A 19,831-nucleotide genomic window follows, 5' to 3' on the forward strand; every position below is an offset into this window, starting at 1 on the left:
GTCAAATTGATCTACAGATTCAATGCAATGCCAATAAAAATTCTAACAACTTACTTTGAACACTTGGAAAATCTAGTTATCAAATTCATTTGGAAGGGAAAGAGTACTTGAATGGTTAAAAACATCCCCCCAAAAGAAGAATAAAGTGGGAGGGTTAACAGTTCCTGACTTTAAAGCTTATTATAAAGCTACAGTGGTCAAAACAGCATGGTACTGGCACAAAGACAGAAGTATCATCCAATGGAATTGAATCAAGAGTGCGGAGATAGACCACCAAATCTATGGTCAACTGATCTCTGACAAGGCCCCAAATCCACTGAACTGGAACAAAACAGTCTTTTCAATAAATGGGCATGGGAGAATTGGATATCAATAGCCAAAAAACAAAAGAGGACACTTACCTTTCACCCTATAAAAATTAAATCAAAGTGGATCAAAGACCTAAATATAAGAGCCAGTTCCATAAAACCCTTGAAAGAAAATACAGGGAAATATCTTCAATACTTAGTAATAGGAGATAGCTTTCAAAACTTTACACCCAAAGCACAACCAATGAAAGAAAAAATAGATAAATGGGAACTCCTTAAAATCAAAAGCTTCTGCACCTCAAAAGACTTTGTCAAAAAGATGAAACCAACTCAATAGGAGAAAATATTTGGAAATTACACATTGGATAAATATTTGATATCCTGTGTACATAAAGAAATCATACAACTCAACAACGAAAGAACAACCCAATTATAAAATGGGCTAAAGATATGAATAGACATTTTTCTGAAGAGCAAATACAGATGGCCAAAAGGCTCATAAAGAGATGATCATTTTCATTAGTTATAATTGAAATGCAGATCAAGATTACAACGAGATACCACTTCACACCTGTAAGAATGGCTGCTATTAAACAAACAGGAAACTACAAATGTTGGAGAGGATGTGGAGAAATTGGAACACTTATGCACTGCAGGTGGGAATGTATAATGGTACAGTCGCTATGGAGGACAGCGTGGTGTTTCCTTAGAAAACTAAATACAGGGTTGTCCTACGACCTGGCAATACCACTACTTGGTATATACCCAGAAGAGCTGAAAGCAGTGACACAAACAAACGTTTGCACATTGATGTTCACAGCAGCATTATTCACGATTGCTAAAAGATGGAAACAATCCAAGTGCTCATCAACAGACAAGTGGATTAGCAAAATGTACTATATAAACATATGATGGAATATTATACAGCAGTAAGACAAAATGGCATCCTGAAGCACATGACAAGATGGATGAGCCTTGAGGACATAATGCTGAGTGAAATAAGCCAGACACAAAAGGATAGATACTGTATGATTTTGCTTTTATGACACTGGTAAAGGTAAACTCAGAGGTTTATAATACATAATATAGGGGACCTAGGGATACATGAAAGCTAGAGATGGGTGAACAGTTAGCTAATGAGGTTGAACTTAAATGTAAGGGAATAGATAGAGGTGAAGACAGTTCATGAGTGGATCTATAAGAAATGTTGCCATATTGAAGGTGAATATAATTGAAAGGGGTTGTATAGATCCATGTATACCAACGAATAACACTACAAATGTAAGTAAGTTCTTGCATGAACCACTGCAAAGGTATGAATCTTGTACAGAGTGTATAATTTCAGGATCTAGTGGGGAAATTACCATTGCATACTGTGTTGGTTTGAAAGGATTTATGTCCCCTTGAGAAAAGCCATGTTTTAATTTAAATCCCATTTCATAAAAGCAGAATAATCCCTATTCAATACTGTATGTTTGAAACTATAATCAGATCAACTCCCTGGAGATGTGATTTAATTAGGAGTGGTTGTTAAACTGGATTAGGTGATGACATATCTCCACCCATTTGAGTGGGTCTTGATAAATTTCTGGAGTCCTATAAAAGAGGAAACATTTTGGAGAATGGAAGCGATTCAGAGAGAGCCAGAGAAGAACAACATAGCCATGAGAGCTCACAAGCCAGTGACCTTTGGAGATGAAGAAGGAAAACGCCTCCTGGGGAGATTCATGAAACAGGAAGTCAGGAGAGAAAGCTAGCAGATGATGCCTTGTTCACCATGTGCCCTTTCAGCCAAGAGAGAAACCATGACTGTGTTCACCATGTGCCTTCTTGGATGAGAGAGAGACCCTGAACTTCATCGGCCTTCTTGAACCAAGGTATCTTTCCCTGGATACCTTTAATTGGATATTTCTATAGACTTGTTGTAATTGGGACATTATCTTGGCCTTAGAACTATAAACTTGCAACTTATTAAATTCCCCTTTTTAAAAGCCATTCTGTTTCTGGTATATTGCATTCCAGCAGCTAGCAAACTAGAACACATGCTATCATCTATGTTTAACAGGAAAACATCAACAGTACCACAGAAACACCAGACGTAAATAATTGTTGGGGGAGGACAAGAATTAAGGGAAGGTTTGGGTTTTCTATTTGGTGAGGGTGTGTTTTACTGGTTATGTTTCTCTCGGGAGCAATGAATATTGTCTAAATTGAGAGTGTTGATGATTATAGAACTAAGTGAAGATTCTGTGAGACATGAATTGTTGACTTTGGACATCATACATTATGCCCAATGGATGGAGGTGATTGAAGAATACACTGACTGAGAAGTAGAATGACAAAATGGGATGTATACAAATGATCGAATATTGTGTGGCTACAGAAAGGAATGAAGTCATGAGGTATGCAATGAAGTGAATGAACCTGGGGGACATTACATGATGCAAAATAGCAGGAACAAAAGAGAAAATATTATGTGGTCTCTTTTAGAAAATAATTATAAGAAAACTGGGCAGAGATTGTAAATTCTTACAGCAATCAGATTTAGTCTGGAGCTGTAATTATTTCTAGATTTTGAGAGGCTGTGCTATATATGCACAACCTGGTATTTCCTTGGAAACTTGGGTACCTGTGTAACACCTTCAGAGCAAGAGTTCTGCAGCTCTGAAAGTCAACATTGCCACATACAATAACTGTTAAAAAAACTGAAAAGGAGATCAGGCTTCAATTAGAGATAAGAATGAAGCTGATAATGTTTGGACTAAGGTAAACACAGGGATAAGGAGGACATTGTCTGCATTTTAGAAATTCACCTTCCCAATGAGACCAAAGGAAGAGAGGCTCATTTTGTCTAAAACCTAAATTTCCTGTAGCACATGATCTAACTCAACCTGTCTGGATAGTTCATTTAAACAACCCAACACATGGAGCCCAGAATGGAAACAAGGGCTTGTAATTCTGTATGGCTTAATGTAATGCCCAGATACATCTTAGAGTATGTTGAGCAACTAATTAAAAAGGATTGTCAAAGTCCCTTGAGGGATGGAAGAAAAAATATGGAACTATTAAGTTTTACCACCAGGGAAACTCCAGACACTGTCTCAAACATTAGGGACTCTCAAGCCAACAAGCCAAGCCCTTGACCTTGAGGCTTGCTCCTGTAAAGCTCATTTATGTAGCAAAGAAGATAAGCCTACCTATAGTTAGGCCTAAGATTATTTCCAAAGGACTTCTTTTGTTGCTCAGATGTGGCCTCTCTTTCTCTAAGCCCAACTCTGCAAGGAAAATCATTACCTTCCCCTCCAAGTGGGACATGACATGCAGGGATGAAAGCCTCTCTGGCATGGGGCGTGACTCCCAGGATGAGCCTGGCTCCGGCACCATGGGATTGACAATGTCTTCCTGACCAAAAGTGGGGAAAGAATTGTAACAAATAAGGCATTCATGACTGAGAGACTTAAGTAGTGTCAAGAGGCTATTCTGGAGGCTATGCTTATACAAGCTTCAGCTAGATATTGCTATTTATCATGGTTTGCCAAACCTTAACCAAAAGCATTCCTGTTAACCCTAAAGAACTCCTAGGATTCTATCTGAGATTCTACAAAAGTTTATGCACTATTTATTTCCAGAAACCTACAACGTCCAGATGGTTCCCAGGCCAGGTATGTCCTGATACCCAGAGGGGCCAGCCTCCTTAAGAACACAAACGAGTTCCATCCCCCAATCCCATATTATCAACACCACTTTCCCAACATAGAAAAGTTAGAATGGGTATAATCTAAATATCCCTAAAGATTGGGAGAAAGATCAAAGGAGAAGGAGGAGATATAACACAGAAGATAGGATTTAACTGTCTGCTGAATCATTACATTGATATTTCTTTTAGTCTCCAGCACTTTAGAGCAGCTAAAAGGAAAAACTTAAAATTGTGGAATTTTAATCTATACCAACATCTGAAATCTGTTCTATAGCTACTTGTTAGAATGTACTTTGAAATTTATTGCTTTTTTGTATATACATTATATTTTACAATAAAAAAACTAAAAGAAAAAATATATATGTATCACAACCATGTGGAATTTAAATCAGGAATGCAAAATTGTTTATTATCTGAAAATCTATCAACATAACTCACCACATTAAAACACTGAAGGAGAAAAAAAAACACGTGACTATCTCACATGAGAGTATCTGATAAAATGTAGTAACTTATTCACTTAAACTCCCACTAAAACAGAAAGAAAAGGGAGCTACCTTTAAAGGTCACAGCAATAGTGATCACTTTCTCCCTGAGTTTGGGAATAAAACCAAGACAGAACTATTACTACTACTATTCAACATTATATGGAAAATATTAGCCAATGCAATAATGCCAGAAAAGGAAATAAAAGATATAAAGATGGAAAACAGATGCAGATGATTGTGTATGTAGACAATCTAAGTGAATCTAGAAACTATTATAAGTACTAAATGTATTTGGCATAGCCACCAAATAACACTTAAGTAAACTAAAATCAACTGTATTTCTGTACACTAATAACAATTAGAAAATGAAACTCAAAAATAATTTCATGTGCAACGACATCAAAAAAGCATCATGTCTAGGCATAAATCCAGCATAAGAGGTCTTTCATACTCATGTACTCAATATAAAGCATTGCTACGTGAGTAAAGAACTAAATGTTCATGGAATGGGAGACTCAAAATTGTCAAGGTGTTAATTCTCCCCCAAATTGATCTATAGATTCCATGTATCCACAATCAGAACCCCAGCACGATTGTGTGTGTCTGATCTGAATGATTCTAAAATGTATACGGCAAGACAAAAGTCCAAGAGAACCTAAACAATTTTGAAGAACAAATTTGGAGACTTATGACCACATAGGGAGACATGAGAAAGCTACTGAAAGGAAAACAGTGTAGCACTGGAATAAGAATGGACAGGTAGATGGATACACAGAATGGAGAAACCAAAACTAGACTCATGCCTGATTTTCAACAAAGGTGTCCCTGCCATGTCCAGCCTGCAGTGGGATTTAGAAAGAACATGGACCAGATGACTTCCTACCTCAGTCCATATCCAGTGGTCAGTTCTGATGGACTGTGAACCTAAATGTGCAAAGTAAAACTACAGAGCCACTCAAAGAAAACAGGATGATATCTTCTGGACTTTGGAAGAGGCAAAGACCTTTGAACAAAGACCCCAAAATTATGGAAGAAAATTGATAAAATGGGCTTCATGAAAATTAAGAAGTTCGGATCATCAAAAGGAATCATTTCGTTGTTAAAAGGGCAGCCCCAGTCCAGTAGGTGTTTATCAACATCTATCTGGCAAAGGATTCCAGTCCAGAATACACAGAGAATTCCTAAGAATTCTTAGAGTCCATAAGAGAAGAGCCACGGGTCAATCTGATAATGGCGGAAAGCGCAGGAACAAGCACTTCCTAAAGGTGATCTCCAAATGGCCAATGGGCCTATGAAAAGGTTCTCAGTCCTCAGGGAAATGCAAACTAAAACCACAGGAGCAGGCTTGGGAGAACAGGTGTTGGCCAGGGGGCCCCTCCCAGCTCGGTGGTACCTTCTAAAGCTAAATGTGCGCCTTGCCTGGGAACCAGCAACTTCACTCCCAGGTGCACCCCAATAAAAAGGGAGGTCCCGTTGAACAAAAGGGCAGCAGCGCCCTTTCAGACAAACGCATTTGCTTTCCCACCGGTTCCCAGGGCCTCCCGGCTCTGGGAACACCAAGCGCGGGGACAGGGGCAGGCCTGGCAGGGCCTGGGACCGCGGAGCAGCCCGTGCTCACGCCCGGACGCGGGCGCTGAACTCCGCAGACTCCATGGGACTTCGACCACCCGGCTCAGTTCACTAAAATCTGGACAAGCTCGAGGGCTGCCCTTCTACACAGTCTCTACACAAGTCTCTACACCCCGAGGGCGCGGCGGGTACGGACTGTTTTCCTCTCTCCAGTCGTCCTCGGGGGAAGGCGAGGAGAGCCGCTTCCTCTCACCCGGCTCCATCCCGGTGGCCTCCGGCAGCTCCGCCCTGCCCCCGCCCGCGGCTCGGGGTCCTACGGGGAGAGGGGACCAGTGCGGGGCTCAGCGAGCGCTTAGCCCGGGGGGGGGCGCCCCTCGAGAGAGAGCTCGAGGAGAAGGGGGTTCCGAGACAAATGTGGGATGGCGAGGGCGGGGCAGGGGGAGGCGGAACCCGGGGTTCCGGGGGAGGCGGGGGAGGGGACGGGTGTGGTTCCGAGGGCGTGGGGGGCGAAGTCGGCTTTTGAGGGCCGGGAGGGGAGCAGGTCTGGGTTTCCGAAGGTGAAGCGGAGGGTCTCACCCGGGCGGGACCGGGCGGAGCCTGCCGCGCCCCCGCCCCCCGCCGCGCCGCCTGGCGTCCTGCGGTTGCCCCGGGTGACCGGGCCGGGCGGCGCGGCGCATTGTGCAGCCCCCGGATGCGGGCGGCTGGGCCTGGAGGACGCGGGGGGCGTGGCGCGGCGGCCGGCCCGGGGCGTGGGGCTGCGCGGGCGCTCGGGCGGCGGTGGTGGGTGGCCCTGGCTGGGGCCCGAGACGCCGCGGGGGCGCGCGGGGGGCGGGGGTCCAGACGGGCCGCAGCCAGCCGCGCCCGGGCTGGAGGCGCGTCCCCGGCCGTGCTCGGGTTCGCGGCCGCGGCCCAAAGTGCGGCCTGATCTGGCCCCGGGCACCCGGCAGGAACCGGGGTGCCGGGCCGCGCGCGCCATGCACTCTGCTGGGAGGAGGGCCCGCGTGTGGCCGCCCCGTTCCGCCCCGGGTCACGCGGACCCGCCCTTCGTGCACTGGCTGTCTTGGTCACACTGGACCGTCCGAGGGGACGGTTAGAACCCCTCCAAGTCACAAAGACTCGCGGGTTACACCTGTCCCCAGTCACCAGACGCTACCGGCTGCGGATAGGCCACGCCCTGTGACCCTCTCGGCTCTCTCGGCTCTCTCGGCTCCATTCCCATTCCGCGGCTTTTGGAGACCCCCGCTGCCCTCGAGCCCTAGCTGGCCGCCCCAGTTCGGGCCGGACGTGACGGGGCTGGAGGTGCGGGCCCCGCTTCCCCATGGTTTCACCCTAGGAACCCCTCGCGAGGTGGGATGAGACAGCAGCCCCAGCAGCCCGCGGGGGCTCGGGTCACCGTCCCGCCTTGCCGTCCCCGGGCATAAGGACCCCTCTTCGCCCACGCGGCCGGCGGGTGCCCCGCTCCACCCGTACTCCCTCCTACCCAGAGCCGGTCGATTCCTTTTCTGTACCTGCCTGGGGTGGGGGCTCCCCGGGGGGTGGGTCCTGGAGGAGCTGCGTCCACCCCCACCCTGCCCCCAAGACCCTGTGGGCAGACGCTGAGGAGCCCGGCCTTGACGCTGGAGCCTCACAGGGCTCTCACCCACTCGGGCCTCTAGGCCCGCCTCTTAGGTTGCAGACATCACTGGATACAAGAGCCAAAGGGGCCCTTCCCTCCACCTCTCCTTCTCAATCCTTAGAGCCTGGGCGAGGAGACCCCTTCCCGACCCAAATTCAATAGGCCTCTGGCCACATCTACATGTTACTGTCATTTATTGTTCAAGCAGTATTAAAACAGCAGACTAAATGTAAGTTAAAAGAAATAGAATTACAATTTTTCAAAAACCACATTTTCCCAGCTGGCTCTAAAATACGCACAGGTGCAAACCAGTCCTGGCCTGCAGGTGCTGCCTGGGGGCTGCAGGATCTGCCTCTCTGGTATCCCCCGACCCCTGTAGGGAGACAGCACATCCCCCACTTGGGCCTCCTTGTCCCGGGAGCTGCAGCCAAGGAGAAGGGGGCCCAGGCTGTAGGTTGGGTGGGGTGCAGGTGTAGGTGTGTGCAGTTGAGAGCCACACCAGGTGGTGGCTGTGTGGCAACATGGCCAAAGTGATTCAGTCTTTGCCTCTGAAGCAGTGGAAGAGAGTAGAGAAAGGCTAGCCTGGGACCCTTTCAGGTGTTTTACCTGCGTCCTTTCTGTTTGCTTCAAATGATGACAGAGCCGTCATGAACACCACGAAGGTATGCTGGCAAGTCAGAGTCACCGTGTGGCCAGGAGACACAAAGAACTAAAGAAGAGTCCCCAGCTCCTGGCTGCACTCCCCCCGTGAGCTCCTCCTCGGCACTGCCCCCCACACACACCTGGCCCCCAGCTCCGGGGCGACTTTCTCTGATGCTAGGGGCCCTGCCACCAAATGCGCCTCCGGGCCTCTCCATGCCCCACTTAGTAAAGAGCAAATGCTGGAATCTTTCTCAACAGGGCTGTTTGTCTCCTGCTAGAAGAAAGAAACACGGTCACTTTGCGGCCTTATAAAAGACTGTACCGCCCAGAAAGCGATTCTCAAAACAGCAGAACATGACAGGCCCAGCGGCAGCAGACGGAGGGGATGTGAGCCAGGGCAGGCTGAACCGTGATGGAGGAGGAGCAGGATACAGTACCAGGAGGAGGTCAGGGCTAGGGAGCCTCAAGGAACCCTCCATTGGTCTTCGGGGCTCCAACTGGCTAGCATCATGGGAGAGGATGCCAACCCCTTGAGGTGTGGTGGGACGGGAGTCTTGACTCCACGCCTGAATCCTGGAGCTGCCATGGGGGTTGGGCCTCTGTCTCACTACAGAGCTTAAAAGAGGGTACAGGAGCTGGGAGCTGATGACAAGTACACACAAGCTGGGTGTTCACACACTGCACAGCACGAGGAGCCAGGGCAGAAACACGGGCAGGGGTTCTGTTTGGGGCAGGGAGGAAGCCTGCCCCAGTTCCAGCTCGGGACAGCACAGCCCCTCGGCCTGGCTCAGCTGACCACGGACCTGGCCCTCAGCAGGATGGTCCCCAGCCTGCCCGCCTTGGAGGGGGAAAGGCCAAGGTGTTTAAACTGCACTCTGTGCTGAGCACCTGCCCAGGTGAGCTGGGGATTCCAACCCTGGAGTGAGCTCCTGCATGGGGCATGGGCATGGGGATCCCCCTGCGACGTACTCACTGGATGGGACCAGTATACCTTCCTGGTCCACACCACTCTGCATGCAGCTGGGGGGCATTCCAGGCCAGCTTGGAAGTACTGGTTGACTACTCAAAGCACAAAATCATGTTAAATTAAACAACCCTAAGGGATAAGAACTAACTGGCAGCCCATCTGGTCCTCTAGGGTGACGTACTCTCCTGGGCCAGGGGCTGCCAGCACCTGGGCTCCAGGCTGCGCTCACTGGGCCATCTGTACCACCACGGCTCTCCACGCTTTGTCCTTGTCAAACTCTTGCAGAGGGTTTCTGGACACCTGCAACCAAGATGAGCAAGTATCATTTCATGGAGGCCACCTGGTCCTTAGAACCTCTGCGTGGAAAGGGGCAGAGGGGGGGAGAGGGGGGATTGTGCCTGGAGTCCCAAGGACGGGCGCCATTGCCAGGTGCCCTCCACATGCTCTCAGGGTCAGCAGCACGTGGTGCCTGCCCTCTGCAGGGACAGCCTGGGTGGGGGGCATGGGGCCCTGTAGCAGGCTTTCTATCTTCCCACAATGCGCCACCTGTGGGAGGGTGTTCCTGGCAGCCCAGGAGGGGAGATGGGGTAACGGCCCCCCCAGACTTGCTGTTGGAGTACGGACTGTGAGGGTGGGGCCACAGCCAGCTCCTGGCAGACCCAGCACCTGCATACAGTGGGTGCTCCATAAGGACTAGGAACAATGAGTGGGAAGTGGGGTAGGCACCTCCACAAGATGAGAGGACAGCTGCCTGTCCGCCCTCCCCTCCCCCACCTGTCCACTCTCCCCTCCCCAACCTGTCCACCCACACACCCGGCCTGTCCTCCCTCTCCCACCTCCAGAGCCTACCCGCCAAAGCTGTTAGACATCCAACCTGTCATGAGCCCCACATGCTGGCCTGGAGGCTGGGGGAACCACTTCTTATCAAAGCTGCTGACCCCAAGCAATTTATTGCATATATCTTCATGAGTTTTGCAGGGTATTTAAAAATGTATAAAGTGGCACAACAGAAAGAAACTAGCTGACAGATTTGTCATGAAAGAAGTCAGCAAGTGGCCCTGCCCACCCTGTGCAAATGGGGAGCACAATGACCCAAAAAGGCCCACGTGTCCCTTGGTGGCAGGATCCACCAAGACCCCAAAGAGGACCACACTTCCCCGCACCCTGACCTCTGCAGCCGGGTGCTCCTGCTCGCGGGGGGCATCCCAGGGCCCGTCAAACAGCTGTGCTTCCATCTTGAAGGTCACACACTGGACGGCAGTGGCGGCAGTGAGGCAGGCCTGCAGGAGCAGCAGCAGCAGCAGCAACAGTAGGAGCACGTCGTAAGCCTGGGGGGGAGGTGGCACATCAGTGTGCCAGCCCCACCCCCAGGGGGCCAGGCTGACGGGCCCAGCACAGGCAGCAGCAATTCCTTAGGAGTGTTGGATAATCATTCAGTCAGAGTGAGTAAGGGAGGACATTGTTTCTGCTGTGAATTCCACTATTTTGGGTTTAACCCCCTCAACCTCAACACCCCTGGCTCCGCGCCCTTGCAAGCTTCCACTGTGGCTGAGGAGGGTGCCCCAAGGTGGGTATCAGCGCAGAACAGAAGAAAGGGAGCCAAGGGGTCCTGGGCGCAGGTGCTGTCCGCAGAGCTCCCTGAGGGCAGGCCGGGGGAGAGGAAAGGGCTTGCACAGGACTCGGGGTGGGGGGCAGGCGCCTGGGACTCAGCCAGGAAGAGGAGGGAGGCAGCAGGGGGCCTGCAGTGGTCCAGGAGCGACAAGGCAGGTGGGGCTCGTCCCTGCAGACACCACACTCAAGCCAAGCCCAGCAGCACTGTGCAGGTGCTTCCCACTGGACCCATGGGCTACCCAGCCACTGAGGACTCAGGGGAAAAAGCCCCATGGCTCCGTACTGCTGTCTTGTTTTTTAATAAAACAATGAATGACAAACCTCAAGTTTATGTATAAATTTAATGTAATTCCAATAAAAATATCAACATTGCCCTTTCTGGAGCCAGGCAAATTGATTCTAAACCTCATGTACAGAAAAAAGAAGCAAAGAATTGCTGGGTAAACCCTGAGAAACTAGAGTAAGGAGGTCCCCAGTCTGACAGATACTGAGACACAGTCCCAAGCCTCCATAACTAAGGCCTGCAGTCCCCACTCAAACCCACAGCCCAGTGCCCCAGAGGGAATGGAAAGAGTAAAAACAGACCTGGGGACAGACAGAGACTCAGAGTGCAGTGAGGGTGGCACCGTGGGGGCTGGGCACCTGGAGAGTCCTTTGAGAAAAGATAAAATTGGGTCCACACCTTACACGACACACCAGGAAAAATGCCAGATGTGAGCACATGAGTACTAGCCTTGCTAGTGATGGTAAAAAAAAATCCAGAAGCAATAAAGGAAAATACTAGTAAATTCAACCATATAAAAATAAAAAAAGCTTTTACTCAACAAAAATCACAACAAGCAGCATGAAAAACAGATGCCATCCAGGGGGGAAAGTCTCCCTGGTGGCATGGGGCATGACTCTCAGGGATGAGCCTGGCCCTGGCACTGAGGAACTGACAGTGCCTTTCTGACCAGAAGCAGGAAAAGTAATGTAACAGAATAAAGTATCAGTGGCTGAGAGAGTTCAAGTAGACTTAAAAGGCTTTTCTGGAGGCTACTCTTCATGCAAGACTTCAGGTGCATATTGCTAATTGCCACAGTTTGCCAACCCCCAATCAATATCACTCCTGTCACTCCTAAAGAACACCTAGGGCTTTATCTGAGACTCTACAAAGGTTGTATGCAGTGTGATAACCTTCCAGAAACCTACACCCTCCAGATGGTTCCTAGGCCACTTAAGTCCTGAAACCCAGAGGGGCCAGCCTTTCCATAACATCAACTAGTTCCATCCCCCTATCCCATATTGTCCATAGCCCCTTTCCAACATGAAAAGTTAGAATGGGCATAGCCCAAATACCCCTACAGAGTGGGAGAAAGATCAAATGAGAAGGAGTTATAACAGAGAAGATAGGATTTAACAAATAAGTATGTCTGCTGAGTCATTATATTGATATTTCTTTTCATCTCCAGTGTCTTGGAGCATCTAGAAGGAAAAACGTAAAATAGTGGAACTATAACTCATACCAAACTCTGAAATCTGTTCTACAACTAAGCACATGTTACAATGTGCTTTGAAAATTATTGCTTTTTTGTATATAGGTTATTTTTCACAATAAAGAAGAAAGAAAAATAAAAACAAAACTACCACCACCAACAACAACAAAAACTGATGCCAAACTGAGAACTATTTGCATCCTTTCCTCCAGACAGCTAGCCTCCCTGATCTTTGTGGAGTGCTCCGAAGCCTGTTGGAAGATAGGCAAAAGAAGAAAGTTTTCTGGAAGAGAAGTGCAAAGTGTTTAAACGTTGAAGACCCTGGAAGTCACTTATGTAAGTTATGAGGAGGCTGAGAGACTTTTTCACCTCTGCAGGTGGGCTGGGGCTGTCCCCGGGGAGGGAAAGTGGGACGCCCTGCAGAGGAGACAGGCCACATGTAAGGAAGATCAGCTGCCTCAACCCCTGGCCAGATCCTCCCCAGCCGGCTCTCCTGAGGGTGTGGTCCTAAGCCAAGGAGAAGCACAGGCACAGCGTTGTGCACCTGTTCGCAGCAGCAGGTGACTGGAAAGCCCCAGGGCCCCGCATCGGGGTGGTTGGGAGACCTATGTGCCATGCTGGAGTCAGCCTGTGCAGGAGAAATGCCAGGCATGGAGGAGCTCCAAGGCCCCTAGATGCAGAGGGAGCACTGGGTCAGCGATGGAATGAAACAAGGAGTGCGGGTCGAGGGGAGCTGCGGTGGGCTCCCACAGGGAAACGTGGTCGCCAGGGCATGGGGTGGGGGGCCAGGAATGGAGTCAAGGCTCCTCCGAGCCTACCTTTTATATGGCTTTGACTTCCAAACCATGTAAATATCTTACATATTAAAAAATACTGTCAAAAATGGGGGAGAAGTATCCCTGTTTGTACTCTAAAGTTTAATACAAACAGAAAACATTAAACTTAACTGTTTATATTTACATCCACTGTTAACATCAAATCAATAGCACAACTACATAGAGAAAAGTATTATTTCACAAAACAAGGAACTGCACCTCCTCAGGGTGGTCTATTTTCCAACACAGAAAGGACTGCAATGAAGCCTTAAACTCACTCAGTAGGGAACCACAACTGGAATTGTAATTCAAAACACTGTGTATGTATTGTGATATAAATCAAAGAAGTAAATAGATTAGATGTTATCAGGAAAGATTTTGGAGTTAAGAGAAAAGAGATGCAAATATAAAATTCATAAAGTTTAGGAAAACCCCTAGAATGTTACATTTTAATTGGAAATTCCAACATAAATCCATCCTCTTTGAAGACACAGTGTCCCGGGTTTCATCCACAGAAGGGCCTGGAAGCTGTGCTGGTGCTGGGGCTTAGCCTGCCAGGCTGCCATGTTCTCTGCATCCCCGGGAGGAACCTGTGCCCCAGCCATGCCTGGGGGGGCCCCTTGGTGCCCAGGGGGAAAAGTTCAAGGCCAGTGGCGCTGCCCAAAGAGGGGGCAGCTGGGGGCTTCTCCCACCAAAAACTAATTACCAGGCTGCCATGTTCTCTGCGTCCCCAGGAGGAACCTGTGCCCCAGCCACACTTGGGGGGCCCCTTGGTGGTGGTGGTGGTGGGGAAGCTAAAGGCCAGGTGTGCTACCCAAAGAGGGGGCAGCTGGGGGCTTCTCCCTCCAAAAACTAATTATTGCAACACTCTAAACATAATTTAAAACCCATGAGTCCTTGGTGGTACCCAAAAGGAAAGTGTTCCTTACACAAGGTGCCAGCTAATAGCTGGAGAAGGGGAGAGGGAAGCAGAACCTCACGTGCTCTCAGTCCCCAAGTGACCCGGGATCAGCAGGAAGGTGACCGCAGGTGGGGCCCGGCCAAACAGCCACCTGCACCCTGCCAGAGGGATGGGCCTCTCCAGGGGCACCCGGCTCAGATGACCTCGGGGACTGGGGCAGCCGGGCCCACCACCTTCTGAGCTCACCCTGTTGGTGGGGATGCAGGGAGCAGGCAGAGGCTGAAGATATCACAGAAGACTCGGATCACAAGTGGGGGTCCATCCTCAGTACCTGGCCTGACCCTTAGGGGTGGGAGTTGGGGGCTGTTGTGAAGCGAGAGTAGCGCAAGGGCACAGCTAGGTACATGACGAGACCCGCAATCAAGTCCCGCTCTGGAAACTGCAGCTTGGGAAGAGGATTCCGCGTGGGACACAAAGGTGACATGTGTACTGGAAATTAAACGGTGACAGCAACCAAGGTGTGGACATGGCTGGCCACGCTTTCAGGAGGTGCCAGGGCATCTACGGGTGAGGGGCTGTGTGCCAGGCCCGGCTGTTGGCACTGGGCTGTTGGGCAGGTCTGGGCCACAGCACTCACACTGGTGTGGGAACCGGGAGGTGCATGTCAGTCTCCACGGGGACCGCACAGTCTTTCAACTTATATTTAATTTTGTTATTATTCATGACAAGCACTTTGGGGGAAATACCCTTTACAGTGGAAACAAAATGCAAAGTATCTAAGAAATCAATCTAGCTATATATATATATATGCCTGAGCTTTGGGAAACAAACCATGAAATGTTAATGAAAAACTCTTAAGTTAAAGATCCATTTAGAGATTTGTATAAACATAGAAAAGCTCAAAGTTGCAACACTTTCAGTTCTCTGCAAATGTGTCTATAGAAGTGATGTAATTCCAACCAAAATTGCAATAGGGTTTCCCATAAAACTTGACGGCCTGATTCTAAAAGGTAAATGGACGAGCAAAGAGCCGAGGAGACCCAGGTTCACCATGAAGACCCAGAACCCCAGGTGTGCTCTGAGCTGTGGTGGGCCGGGCGGGGTGACCCACAGCTACTGACAGGGCAGTGGGGCAAGTGGCTCCAGGCACAGATGGGTCAGTGGGGACAGAAAGGGCCACTGGAAGGTGGGGCAGAGACCTTGTATGTCCGCGTCGAACCCACCCACTGTGACAACCAAGTCCCCACAAGGACATGCCTGCACCTAAACTCCCGAGTGGGGGCTTGGGTGAGACAGGATCTCAGGGGTGTTCTTAGCTAGGGTGGGCCGATCCCAGCAGGGCCTCCATGCCCAGCTGAACTGCATGAGCCCTGCAAAGGCACACATGCACCTGTGATGCCGCCAGCTCCAGCAGAGCCTCAGACTTAGGGGAAAGCACAGCTGCTGAAACCTCGATGTGCACGAAGCACCTCCAAACTGGAGGACTCTAGATGCCCACGTTTAAGCCCTCGGGCCATGGCGGTTGGTCAGCAGCCCAGGCCGGCTCAGGCACAATTGCATGTTCAAGTCAGCCCCATGCGGTGCAGAGGCCAAAACATGTGGTGCCCGCTCCGGATAGTGCAGTATTTGATGGGGGCTGCGCACTCAGACGGGAGGGTCTTAAAGCAGAACTGAATGATACATACTTTTAAGGCTGGCGGGTAATCTTTAAAAAGCTCCACGATTCTCATTATACTGAAGGACAGATATCCGGAAGCTGTGAACAGCAAGGGGGACGTGACGCTGCTGACGGCCACAAGCACTTCCACCTGAGGAGAGCCAAGGCTGGGTGTGGGGGAGTGCAGGGCTCGCCCATCCCACATGTGTATGCCGCTGGATGCAAAGACGGCTCCTGCCAAACCTCTGCCCCACCTGTCTGGGCACCCAAAACTCCCTGCATGTGCCCACGTGGGTCTCCACTCCATGTGACAAGACAACATTTAAGTTCACCACCCCCTCCTGCTGCTCTAAACCTGGCTCCTTTAACCTGCCAAAGCAGCTTCCCATGTCATAAAATGATTGCCCACTCCGACTCAGCAGTAGGCCCTGCAGCCCTCCCTGAACAACAACCTGGAGTATCTGGACAGCCTGGCTACTCACCTCCGAGTGCTCAGAGGCCTGTGTAGAGCAACCCTCAGACAGCTGGTCTACCTGCAGACCCCAGGCTTCCTCCCATGTCCACCCAAAGCACCCCCTGCCCATTTACACAGACCGGGTAGGCTGTAGTCAGGAAAGCCCCCGGGGCAGTGGACAGCCCTTTGCTGAGGGGGCAGCCACAGCACCCCTTGACCTCCTGCCCTCCTCCGGACCGCCCCCCTACCCACTGGGGCCCTCGCCTGCCCCGGCCTCTCCCCCTGAGCCAGGGACCCCACACGGAGATCTCTGCTCACCAGGCATCTGCTGGGGTACTCTGCCGTCACGTGGCTGGCGATGGCGCTCGGAAAACACTAAGAGAAAAGAAAGATTATAAAGGTAAAACGCCAAGCCTGGGCCCTGCCGTTGGGTGCCAGAACCCCGTGTTCCCACCAGCGGTGAGGTGGAAGGAGGGCCTGGGTGGGGTGGGGGGGAGCCCCCTGTGCATGCTCCCCTCCCCCGCAGAGGGCAGGAAGCCCACCCCAAATGCTCCACTCGGCCCCGTGCTGACCACAGGTGTGTCTGTCCAGTCCAAGGCCCCCGTGGCCCTGCCATGCTCTTTTCACAACTGGTTTTCCCTGCTCCGGGTCCCATGGGGGACATGCTCTACATTCTGCTGCCAAGTTTGTCAGGCCCCCAATTCGGGATGGCTCCACTGCCTCCCGCAGCCTTCACAGCACAGGCCAGGCATGGGCAGGCAGCCTCTGGTTTGGGTCAGTCCTGCGTGTCCAGATGCAGGGGTCCACAAAAGGGGGGGCATGGCATGAGAAGGCCCCAGTGGCTCTCTGTGCCTCTAAAGACCTGCCTACCCAGTGGTCTTGCACAGGTGTCCCACCATCCTGCTACATCCATAGCTGAGAGATTCCCCACCTCCCAGCCTGTTCTCTCTGGTTTTTCACTCATTTCAAGGAGCTTGATTGACTCCATGATGCAGCAAAGGGATGGTGGGAGATGCGGTGTCCTCTCTGAGCTGACCAAGAGGTAGGTCCACCCCTGCAGCTCCTCCCCCGGCCTGGTGAGGTGTGCCTGGGACACGACACCTCCAGGAGCAAGCAGCCCGCCTGCCCGAGGGGAGTGCCATAGCTTAGACAGTGCCAGGAAGGCCCTCCCTGTGGTGGACCGGGTCCCCAGGTCCCAGGATACACCTGCCAGCATCTGCATTTGTCAGGGGTTCCAGGGTCCAAGGGGGTGGAGGGATGACAGTGGGGGCGAGGGGGAGGGGGATCTCAGGGCTCCCTGAGAGGGGCTGTGGGAGGCAGAGGATGTGAGGGGGCTGTAGGAGTGCACATTGGAGGGGAGCGGGCAGCTGCCAGGAGTCGCCATGTCCCCCAGGATGGACCCCAGGTGGGGACAGGGGCGGCCTTCACTGACAGTTTTCTCATGGCATCTGGTTCTGGCCTCAATGAACACACAGCTGTGCTGCACACAAGCCCTGCGTGCTCAGTGTCCACTTGCCTAGGTGTGCCTCTGCGGGTGTGTGCGCTTCCCTGTGTACTGAATGTCTGCTCACTCCAGTGTGCCACTGCGGGTGTGTGTACTTCCCTGCAGCAGTGATGGGCTTGGCTGGGCACAGGGCATCTCCCATGTTGGTCACTGCCTCACTGCCCACCTGCACCTCGGCAGCCCACCCTACGTCCTTTCCTTCTCCTGCCCTTCCAGACGCAGTCCCACCAGCTTCCACTTAAAAGGCAGCAGCCAAGGCTCTCGGCAGCGCCCCCCACTGACCTCTCACTCCTGGTGGGAGGAGCCCTGGAGCTCATGTGGCCCAGGCATCTCCGTGTTCTGCTCGTTCATGGTCAGATGGTAGGAACGGAGCTGTGAAATACATGCAGCAGCCCAGGCCGCCAGGGGCAAGCCCACAGTCCACCCTCTCATGTGTGGCCCCATTCTGGTGGGGGTCAGAGGAGCAAAGGGCTGGTGGACAGCGCCTTAGACCTGGGCCGTGACCTGCCCTCTGTGGGGGTTCCATTTGGACAGAAGGGGAAGTCCTGGGGCCAGCTCCTCCTTGGCCAAGTCTAAGCAGGGGCACCGGGCCCACTCCTGGGGGCCTCTGCCTCCCATCAGCGGTGTTTAAATGAAAGGACACTTAAGCCACAGGAGTGACCCCCAGAGCTACACTTACATCGTGAGCCCACCAGATGTCCACCAAGAGCTTCCTTCAGCTGTTAGCACCCAACCTATCCAATCCTCAGCTCCCAGATTCTTCCTGAGGGGCTAGCGAGGATCCCTCAGGCAGCTGCTCCTGAGCCCCGAGAACAGGCACCCCGCTCAGCCTGCCCACTTGCCCACACTCTTCTCCTGGACAGAGAGCCTGCAGTGGGGCCAGCCATCGATGGGCAGTGGGACTCAGCTGGCCACACACATGTACTTACGGCCACTAAAATCCAGAAGAAGGTCACGGAGAGGTGGGGGTCCGAGACCACATCATCCACGTTCAGCGCAATGACCCCGCCCAGGATGGCGGCGACACCAGTGGCGACCTCGATGACCTGCAGGGTGGACACAGCAATGTCGCCTCCCTGGGGCTGCCACGCCTAACCCAGAGCCATCCAGGGGCTCTGAGTCCCCTCCCGAGCCCACCCTTTGGAAGTGGACAAAACCCCAGGTTCACCCGATCCTCGTGGGCAGCCACTGGGTGGGCAGTGCCAGCCCCAGGCCCTGGTGTGGAAGCCTCCTGGGCAGGGCCTGGGTGTGCCATGCTGACCTCGCTGGGTGCTGGGTCTGGGCCAAGCCTGTGACCTCCGGTGGAGGGTCTAAGATGAGGGGGTGGTCTCCTTCACCTCCACTCTGCTATGGGTTAAACCAAATCCCCAGAAGAATGAGTGGGCCTCCTCACCCCAGGACCCCAGAACGTGTCCCTGTTTGGAATGGGGTTACTACAAATGCAACTGGCCAGTTAAGATGCAGCCACTCTGGAGTGGGCGGGCTGACCCGTATGGCATGTCCTTACAGAAGAGGAGAGAGGGAGACAGAGCGGGTCGCGCGGCGAAGACCAGGCTGAACACAGCCAGCAGGGGCTGCAGCCACCAGCATCCGGGAGAGGGCGGGGTGGACACCCCCTGCTGCCCAGCCCTCACCTCACTTGGACTTGGGACCCCCAGCCCCGTGGAGTCCCCGTCCATCGCAACACACCATAACCCTGACCCACTTTTGGTGCTTTACATGACCAGGACCTCGTCACACGTTCTTCCCTGGAGGTAAAGGTCCTGTTTCATCAGCTAACTTATTTTTCCTTGTCTCCACACACATTCAATTAAGATATTTAACAAGCATATTCTGGACTCCTGTTGTATTACAGGGACTCGGGTAGGTAAAGGGGAAACATCTCCCCATCCCCACAGGTCTCCGAGGGGACAGAGCAGGGAAGACTTGAAAAACAAGACCGTGGGAGAATGAGGGAGAATGTGGGAATAGTGGGGAGACATGGGGGACTGCGGAGCATGAGGGAACTATGGGAGGATATGGGAGTCTGGGGGCACCAGCGGGAGCTGAACAGACCAAGGCAGGTGTCTGCCCTCACTCCAGAAGGCACAGGACCCAAGGTGGACAAATAAACCCTAATTCATGTCTG

At 51.8% G+C, this 19,831-nt stretch overlaps 2 protein-coding genes and 1 long non-coding RNA gene across 9 annotated transcripts in view; 1 reads left to right on the forward strand and 2 right to left on the reverse strand.

Annotated features, from left to right (window-relative positions):
• The window catches only part of TTLL8 (tubulin tyrosine ligase like 8), a 92,014-nt gene extending 85,346 nt beyond the window's left edge, over nt 1-6,668 (reverse strand). The window contains 2 exon segments of the mRNA XM_077168193.1: nt 6,259-6,375; nt 6,639-6,668. Of these exon segments, the coding sequence (XP_077024308.1) occupies nt 6,259-6,325 (67 nt within the window). The 5' untranslated portion in view covers nt 6,326-6,375; nt 6,639-6,668.
• Nucleotides 6,669-7,011: 343 nt separating this feature from the next.
• On the forward strand, nt 7,012-13,244 carry LOC143691158 (uncharacterized). Of its 6 annotated transcripts, none has more exons than XR_013179374.1 (7): nt 7,012-7,361; nt 8,318-8,424; nt 8,578-9,215; nt 9,458-9,601; nt 10,529-10,728; nt 12,585-12,708; nt 12,846-13,244. It is a non-coding gene; the product is annotated as an uncharacterized LOC143691158 (long non-coding RNA). The 6 variants fall into 6 exon arrangements; XR_013179376.1 differs by having other exon boundaries at nt 12,930-13,244; XR_013179375.1 differs by having other exon boundaries at nt 8,578-8,765; nt 8,933-9,215; nt 12,585-13,244.
• Nucleotides 7,853-19,831, reverse strand: part of MLC1 (modulator of VRAC current 1) — a 35,800-nt gene continuing 23,821 nt past the window's right edge. For both annotated transcript variants that reach the window (XM_077169222.1, XM_077169221.1), the window contains 5 exons: nt 18,633-18,749; nt 16,518-16,574; nt 15,774-15,896; nt 10,456-10,614; nt 7,853-9,586 (listed from right to left, as the gene is read on the reverse strand). In XM_077169222.1, the coding sequence (XP_077025337.1) occupies nt 9,512-9,586; nt 10,456-10,614; nt 15,774-15,896; nt 16,518-16,574; nt 18,633-18,749 (531 nt within the window). In that variant the 3' untranslated portion in view covers nt 7,853-9,511. The remainder of the gene's footprint in view (nt 9,587-10,455; nt 10,615-15,773; nt 15,897-16,517; nt 16,575-18,632; nt 18,750-19,831) is intronic.

Source organism: Tamandua tetradactyla, chromosome 7, assembly GCF_023851605.1.
Source record: "Tamandua tetradactyla isolate mTamTet1 chromosome 7, mTamTet1.pri, whole genome shotgun sequence".
NCBI classification, from domain to species: Eukaryota; Metazoa; Chordata; class Mammalia; order Pilosa; family Myrmecophagidae; genus Tamandua; species Tamandua tetradactyla.